This window comes from Ochotona curzoniae, unplaced genomic scaffold (genome assembly GCF_017591425.1).
Source record: "Ochotona curzoniae isolate NIBS_2020 unplaced genomic scaffold, NIBS_Ocur_1.0 scaffold_3208, whole genome shotgun sequence".
NCBI classification, from domain to species: domain Eukaryota; kingdom Metazoa; phylum Chordata; class Mammalia; order Lagomorpha; family Ochotonidae; genus Ochotona; species Ochotona curzoniae.
This window is the reverse complement of record NW_024467106.1, coordinates 60467126-60475252: the sequence shown is the minus strand read 5'-3', so window position 1 is coordinate 60475252 and position 8127 is coordinate 60467126. Positions and strand designations below refer to the sequence as shown.

At 64.4% G+C, this 8127-nt stretch overlaps 1 protein-coding gene across 1 annotated transcript; it reads right to left on the bottom strand.

Annotated features, from left to right (window-relative positions):
* Positions 1–334: 334 nt before the first annotated feature.
* On the bottom strand, positions 335–3401 carry BARX1 (BARX homeobox 1). The gene is made up of 4 exons (XM_040963624.1): positions 2985–3401; positions 1042–1333; positions 877–961; positions 335–499 (listed from the first exon to the last, which is right to left on the bottom strand). Exons 1-4 carry the CDS (start codon positions 3202–3204, stop codon positions 335–337), a joined length of 762 nt encoding a protein of 253 aa, XP_040819558.1. The 5' UTR covers positions 3205–3401.
* Positions 3402–8127: the final 4726 nt, after the last annotated feature.

The window sequence follows — 8127 nt, the reverse complement described above, 5'->3', positions numbered from 1 at the left end:
GGAGCGCCGGTCCGAGGCGGGGTGGGGGTGTGGGCGAGGAGCTGGGCGTGAGTGCGCGTGTAACGCCCGGCGCCGCGGGACTGCAGAGCCGACGGGCAGCTGCCACCGCGCTGGAGGCCAGTTTCCCAGGCCTCCAGGAGAACACTGGGGCCTGGGGTTACTTTGCAGGGTCTGAGTCCTTGCTGGTTCGGCCCCTAATTGTCTTCTTTCAAAGAAATAAGGAAACGTTTAGAAAGCAAACGGCATGGACGGAGAAGGACCAGCTCGTGGTTTCCCACGGGCTGCCCGGCCGGGAGCGGTGCGTGAGTCCCAGGCCCCGCAGCCGTTGCCACGCTCAGGCCTCACGGTTCCGGTCGCTGGCCTCTCCCGGAGCGTCTGCCGGCTTCTCTGCTTCCTTGGCGCGCTCCTGCTCCGTGAGCTGTTCGCTCGTAGGAATCGAGTTCTTCTTGGGTCGTCCCTTGGGTTTGGTGGGGGACTCCAGGCCGCCACCCTGTAGCACCTGCCAGAGAGAGGGTCAGCCATTCTGGTGAGGCACGACGCGCAACGGAGACCAGGTGTCCTGAGGCCGGTTTGGAGCCACAGGGTCCAGCAAAGCCACACACGGCGGGGAAAGTGCACCCCCCAAGGTCCCACCGGGGGAGGAAGGAGATGGGGTGGAGGAAGGGAGTGGCTCACGGCTGCCAGGAGGCCAGGGAATGCAGAGAGACAAGAAAGAATGCTGGCTCTGCTAGAATGCCAACAGGGATCTAGGGGCCGGCTTGGCCTCCGTGGGCGCTAAGCACGGAGGGAGTCGGAAGGCTAACGCGGAGCAGGGAAGAGTGATGGAGGAGCTGCGTGGCCTGGAACACTAGGAGAGCCGCCATCAGGGACACTCACTATCTTCTTCCATTTCATCCTTCGATTCTGGTACCACGTTTTCACCTGCAACTGGCTCAGGCCCAGCGACTCGGCCAGATCTATTCTGAAAAGAGCAGGGCACACCCTCAGCAGTGCAGGGTCTCCATCTGCCATCCCCACCCGCGTAGCTAGGCCCCTCACTACCTGTCCGGTGTGGAGAGGTACTTCTGCTTCTCGAAGCGCTTCTCCAGGCCCATCAGCTGCAGCTCGGTGAACACAGTGCGGCTGCGGCGCCCTTTCTTGGCTTTGGTGCCCGGCTCCCCTGGCCCGGCCGCCTCTAGCTTTCCGCGGAGCTGCAGTTCCAGCGGCAGGTGCGGCGCACCCCCGGCGCCGGGCAAACCAGGCCCGGCGGCCAGCAGCGCCGAGCCCAGCCCGGAGCAGCCCAGCGGCGCCAGCGGGAACTTGAACACTGCCGCTTGTTCCGCCTTCAGCACCGCTGCAGGGAGACAGAGTAGGGCATCCGGTGAGTTCGGGCCGCGCTTCTCCAAGTCCGGGGCGCGCCTCCAAGCACCTCTAGGGTGCTCCTACTTGGCCAACGACACCCGGAGCAAAACCTCCGGGGGTCTGGGGAGTGAAAAGCTGCGCCCCAGGTGGAGCGACTCTCCTCTACGCCGCCTGCCCCACCCGGGGCTCTGCCCAGGTGAGCCCAAGCTCTGGCCGCCTCAGATTTCAGAGTTCCCCAAGGACAAATTCGAAGCTGCGAGGCGAGCAGACGCCAGCGCGTCCTCAGTGGAAACGGGAAAGCAAGCAAAAACCGCAGCGAGTTAGAACGGAGACGCGTGCTGCGACCCGCTCGACAGGGTTGCGCTCGGGGAAAGAACACGAAGAAGCGCGCACGCTGGCCCTGCTGCCCCTGGCGCGACAGCCACGCGGCGGCGGGGCGTCGTCTGGGGCGCGGCTGGCAGCTTCCCGGAAATTCCAAGGCACCCCGCGAGCCCGGAAATTGTTGTTCTTCTTTTGTCTGTTCAGACTTTTCCCTGTGAAGACGTTTCCACGTTCCGTTAGTCCTAAAAACTATTTCATTTTTGCCCGCTTCAAACGAATTACTAGTAGCACAGCTCAGGGGTGCAACTGTGCTGAGGCGCTGCGTCCCAGACGGGCTCACAACACACTAACCGGCCCTCGGGCCCGGAGCGGGCGAGCTCTGACCGGGTTGGATATGCTTAAAAAGGCGGCTCCGGGCTGGGAGTCCCTTCCTCCCAGGAAGGCATCCACTGCGGAGAGTACCCCAGCCCTGCCTCAGCAGGAGCCAGAGGCAGAAGCCTGTGAACTTGGAGAGGGGTGACGGGGGTAAAGCGGTCCTTAGGGTATGGTGAGCCAAATTTCTCCGCAGAGAGAAACCCACTGCCGATCAGATGGACAGCGAGCCCGGGCAATGTAAGCAGAGGTTGGGGCGCTGCTGGAGAGGCCCTTCTACTGAAGGCCAATCGGACAGAGGCAGGAGAGGTCTGCAAAAGAGTTTCTGCGGAGGCCGGGCCGACCTGGAAGCGGAAGGGCCAACAGGGCGGTCGCTCATGGCCAGGCCTCTTGCCCCCTGGAAAGGCCCGGGCAGGTCGCGCTGAAGCTGGAGCTGTGTCGGTCGCCCGTAGCGGCGCACCGGGTTCTGGGAGGCTCTGGCTGGCCTAGGCCAGTGTCAGCACCCAGCGTTCGGAGACCTGGGCCTCTTCTTCCCCAGAGGTCACTCCTGGCCAGCTGTCTATGGCGAAGCCCGGGAGCCTGCGGCCTGAGGTCACTGTGGTCAACAGGGTGGTCGTGCAGCAGGATCGAGGATACCCGCCCGTTCCCCAGGGCGGCCCTCCCCCACACTGGAAGCCCGAGGTCGGTCTGGAAGAAGAGACTCCCCCGTCCCCCCTAAGCCGGCCAGGGCTGCGGGCGGCACGAGGCCTGGTCACGCCGCTGTCGCCTGCACCCTCTTTCCCGGCTGGAGCGCGCAGAAGCGGGTCCCGGGGGAGGGGGCACTGCGCGCCCAGAGAGACATCCCCGGGCGGCGCCAGGCGGGAGGGCAGAGGGGGGGGATCCTAAGGCTCCTGGCGGCGCGGCACGTCCCTCCCGCCCAGCCACCCGCGCCCCGCGGCCGCTGCACGTACCCAGGTGACTGTGGAAGGGCCGTGCCGCCAGCAGCGCCTGCACGCCGAACTTGAGCAGCTCGCCGGCGGCGGCAGCGGCGGCGGGCGCGGCGCCCTTGGGCCCCGGCGGCTCTGTCAGTATCTCTTCGATCATAAAGCTGCGATAGCGGTGCGGCCGGTGGTCTGCGCAGCCCTCGGGCGGGCCGAAGCGCGCGGCGCCGGACTCCCCCGGCCGCTGCATCCCGGCGCCCGGGGCTCGGCGGCGGCTCGGCTCGGGCGCGGGGCCCGCGCGGGGCTCTAGGCCGGCCCGCAGCTCCCGGCGGCGCGCGGGCGCCGGCTCATGCCCCCTCCCCCGCCGGCCGGCCGGGCGGAGACGCAGGGCGCGGGAGGGGCGCGCGCGGGGCTCGGCCGCTCCGACCCGGGACTGCGTCCCCGCCCCGCTCCGCCGAGCCTCTAGCCCGGCCGGCCCCGCGTCACCGCCCCGCCCCGCCTGGCCCGCCCCGCCCCGCGCCGCCGCCCCCCACCCCTAGGCCGAGCCGGAGGGAGGAACCCGCGAGAGAGAGAGGGAGGAGGGATGGAGGGAGGGAGGGGGCTGCGAGAGAGTGGCCGGCCGACCGAGAACCGGAGAGGCTGCGGCGCGCGAGCCCAGGAAAAGACAGCCAGACAGGTCGGGAGAGAGCCCGGGAGACGTGACACCGAGGGATCGCGAGCGAGGTGAGAGAGGGGTCACAGCGTGTTCGAGGCAGCTGTACGGACGCCGCAAGCCGCGTGCAGACGGGTGCTGAGAGAGGTGCGAGAGGCAGCAGGCCGTGACGTGCCCGAGGGCACAGAGGCGGGCAGGCCGAGGGAGGGGACAGCAAAGAGAGGGGACAGCCTGAAAGGCGAGCGGCCCGAGGCGAAGGCGGCGCAGCTCAGCTGGGAAAGAGGTGGCGGCGCACAAATCTCCCGCCTGGGCGAAGGGAATGCCCGCCCAGCAGGGGGTACAGAGGCGGGTGGGGGTGCAGCCCCCAGGTGTCCACGTGTGCAGCCCGCTCCACCCCTGCCTCAGTTTACCGGGCTCACCTAATTTCTGCACTGGGAGGAAAACATTCTCTAGCAGGAATTTGCTTAAATTGCAAACGCAAATGATACAGGAACCCAAACTCGTTGGCAGTCCCCAAGGTGCTGTGGTCTAGCTAAAGTCAGCTTGCTTAGAGGAAGGGATGGGGTGAGGAGAGAGTGCAGCTCTGTCCCCCCCTAGCTTTGGAGGCTTGGGGGAGGGCAGGGTGGCTTGACGGGTAGGCAGTGGGCAGAGCTGGGGTTCTGAGCCCGGGGACCTGGCTCCCACCTTCCTTAGGTCCTCTGGTCTTGGTTAGGAGGGTCTGGACAGTGGGGTGGACCCTGCACTAGGCTTCTGTCTTCAGTCCTTAGCAAGCTGGGGCTCTGGACTAGTACTGAAGCTTCTGCAAACTCCAGGAGTGTGTGAAGAGAGTTTGTGGGAGAGAAAAAGAGATCTCACAAGGATAGAAGTGTGTGTGTGTGTGTGTGTGTGTGTGTGTGTGTGTGTGTGTGTGTGTGTTGGGAAGGCATAAAACCCAGCTCCTCCGAGCAAACAGGATGAGATGTCCTCGGAGGCTGGGAAGGGACACCTGCCTACCCCTCCCAGTCCCATCCACAGGCCAAACTGCAGTACCATGACCACCACTCTTTCCTACAAAGATTTCCGGATGGGGCCCTATGTCCCTGCCCCTCCCTAACATTGAGCACTTTGCCCAGCTCCAGGGACTGGCTCCTGCCCCCAGACCCTGTAGGAACTTTGGGGCTTTAGGAGGCAGCCCAAGCTGTTTTGCCACTGATGGTTGGGACGGCGGAGCACACACTGGAGGCACAGATCGGCTGCCTCTCCAGTGCGGTGCCACCAAACTTTCTCAGTGTCCTCTTCGGGAGCCAAGGAAGGCGATCTTGGTGGCTTGTTTGCTTCTGGCCTCTGGGGCCGAATTCTGGGAGTTGAGGCTCTTGAGAAAGCTTCACTGAAGCAGCAGCTCAGCTTAGCGCAGGATGGGGGTGGGAGGGACCTAGGACTGAGCCCACCTCTGCTGGTCCCCAGGGACTGTACCTTCCACCCAGCCAGTGTTTGCCTCTGGCCAGAGTAGACCTCACTCCCAGATGAGAGAACCATCCACTTCCTTCCTCAGGGGAAAATTGGGGCCACCAGAGGAAGGGTCTAGCTCAGAGCAGGAATGGCTTCCTGCAGCTCCCTGGATACAACAGCATCAAACCCTTTCTCAGGGCCTCTTCTCTTCCCCACTTCGCTTCCTCTGCCATCCCCACTTCTAGCTTTGCCTAGCAAGCACCGCGCCCCCACACACACACACTCCCTCTTTCCTCCCAGCTGTCACCACTTCCCAGGGGCATAGCCTGGGGGAGGGTTCTCCAAAGGTGGACCCAACCACCTCTCCATCCCCTCCTCTCTCCTTATTTGGGCTTAGACAGACTCCCCCATACTTGAGCTAGCTCTAGTGGGTCCAGTGGGAGACAAGTGAGCTAGGATCACTAGGAAGGCCCTGCTCCAGGGGCCTTGCTGTCCCCTCCCATCTCCCATGCACCACCTGGTGTCACTGTCCTGAACCTAATTTTGACACCAGCTGGCCTTCCGGAGTTAGGCCCTCCATCAGGGGAGGATGGAAGGGCATTTTTGGGAAGAAGACCCCAATTCTACATTTGGGGGAGCAAGAAGATGAGCACCACCAGCCCCCACCCTCTCCCACAGGTGCACCCCCAACTCCCTGGACACCGGCCAAGGCATCTATTTCCTGCGGGCCCCTAGCCAGGCCTGCGGCGGGGCGCCCGGTGGGGTGAAGGCGGCAAGCGCTGAGGCAGGGGCGCCCTGCGGGAAAGAGCTGCGAGAGGCAGATCCGGGTTCCGACTCTCCCCTAAGTGACCCCTTGTTCTCTAGAGCGCTAACTGTGCCGCGGAACCCCCATAGCAAACCCGCAGATTAAACCCCTTTTAGGCGAAAAACACACAAAACGCAAAGCGAGGCCTCCTCCGCGTCGCCAGCTGGAGAAGGGATCACAGGGCACCTGAGAGTCCCGCTTCCACGGGAGCACACAGAAGCCCAGAAGAGAGAAGCCCCCACCCCGGGGTGCAGCCCCAGAGCCGGACGCCCGAACCCACGGGGGGCCTCCCGCCACCACTGCGAAAATCCCGGAAACCGTCCTCCAGCCGGGCAGTGGAAAAGGTGACCTCAGCGCCCAGGGCCCGCCGCGCTCGGGGCAGTCGGGGACCAGGGGCTCCGCCAGCGAGGGGTCCTCAGCACCCCCACCCCTGTGACGCAGGAGAGGGGCCCTCAAAGCACTAAACCAGTGGATTTCCTCGGACCCACAGCTAAGGGAAAGGCGGGGAGGAAGGGATCGCCCCCAAACCGAGCCCCCACCAGGGAACGAGTGTGTGGCTTCAGCATCCACCGAGCCCAGAGTCTCCTGAACGGGCTTCTAGATCCTCCCGGCGCGCACACGGGTCCCCGAAGCTTTGCAGAGATGGAGCAGCTGAGCCCAGAAAGGGCCGCCCTGGGGCAACGTCAGCCGCCAGCACCGGGGGACAGGGAGGCGAGATCGGGCGAGAGCCCAGGACCGCAGACATCTTTGCTTTCTCGGCGTCTCCCCCTCCCTCTTGGCTGGATCTTCCTCGACTGAACGAAGTTGGAGCTGGGGATGGAGGGAGGATCGCTTCTACAAGGGCCAGCTCATCCCAGGTGCAGTCACCCCCTAGTTCCCGGAGGGGCCTTGGCGCGCCTAGGGGACCTGGCGGCCTCCAACAGCCCTCTTCTCGCCTCTCGGCTCCCAGTTGCTCCTTCGTCCCCTCGGTCCCGCGGCTCAGAGCCGAGCCTCTCCCCGGAGACGCCGAGACTAGAGCTCATTCCTCATCTTTTGCCTCCCTAAGCCCGCCATTCTGATTGCGCCCCAGCTCCGGATCCGCTGGCTAGGCAGGGTGGCCGTAGAGGCGACGTTAGACTGGGGGGTGGGAGAGTCAGCCCGTGGCAGGTGGAAGCCACCAGGCCCGGGTCAGGAACGCAGGTTCACGCTGCTGGGTGCGCTCTGCGCCAGATCGGGAGGGAGGCTGGCGGCAATGGATGCTCCAGCCGTCAACACTTAGTATCTTAGGCGCATCAGCTGAATCAGTCCTCAGGGTCACGGGCCACCGTCTCTTGGGGCCCATCGAGTGACTTTTTCGTTGGAGAAGCCGGTCGTAGAAGCTCGTGGTGGAAATATCGAAGCCACGCGTTAACTTTCGTTTTGTCTCAAACCCTCAGGATCGCGGAGTCCCGCCGGGGTGGGTGACGGCGCCTTTAGGCACAGGTTCCTCCTCCGGGAGCAATTCACAGGTTTGCTTCTGTAGAATTGGTTGTTTTTGTTTTCTGGCTATTGTTGATGTTGATGCGCGCTTTCCCCTGGTAATGTGAATTCTTAAAGATGAACCGGTGCTCCATGCAGCCGAGGTCCTTGGTGGCAGTAGGACCCCAAGCGATTGTTTCGGACACGCGGCCACGGCGCTCTCCAGCTTCCACGGAGGGTCCCGCTTCGGTTTCAACTACCGCGAGCCTGCCCCGGCGACCCTCTGAGCGGCGACTTTGGATCTCAAAAGGTTCCCACGAATTTGCACCTCACTCCCCGAGGCCGCCGATGGGTCCTGTGGCACGGAGGGTTGCAAGGCCCGGTGCCGGGTAGTCAGGGCAGCCCCGCGAGGGCTCCGTCCGATGGCTGCAGCACAACTCCTTCCACGAGCCGCCCTGCGCCCGGGGCTGCAGGAGAGTGGCCGCAGTCGGGGCTCGAAGCCCACCAGGGCCTGTGTTGACGGCCACAGCGTTGCCCCCGGCCCCGGTGAAGGCAGGTGTCAGAGCGCCCGGCGCCAACGTCCAGGAGCCCCTGCCTGGGCTCCGCTGTAAAGGAGAGGTCGCCAGAAACTCGCACCAACAGGGCACAAAGGATCCCGCCTGTGCTGCTTGCTTTTTTCGTTTGCTTTCTTCGCTGCTTCATCCGTCCCCTCCCTCTTTATTCCCGGCTTCCTTCCTTGGCGGGTTGCCTCTCCTTCTTTCTGTTTCTTCCCCTCAGAGGGGGAGCTAAATCGCACCCCCTAGCCTCATAATGAGGGTGGGGTTTCCCTCATCAGCCTCCCCCACCCCATC

What these genes read in the sequence shown, in the direction of transcription:
- BARX1 (XM_040963624.1), bottom strand. Translation starts at nt 3,204, where the DNA reads ATGCAGCGGCCGGGGGAGTCCGGCGCCGCGCGCTTCGGCCCGCCCGAG. An exon ending in TACCTCTCCACACCGGACAG is followed by an intron (nt 962 to 1,041) that starts GTAGTGAGGGGC and finishes TGCTCTTTTCAG; the next exon opens with AATAGATCTGGCCGAGTCGC. An exon ending in GGATGAAATGGAAGAAGATA is followed by an intron (nt 500 to 876) that starts GTGAGTGTCCCT and finishes TCTCTCTGGCAG; the next exon opens with GTGCTACAGGGTGGCGGCCT.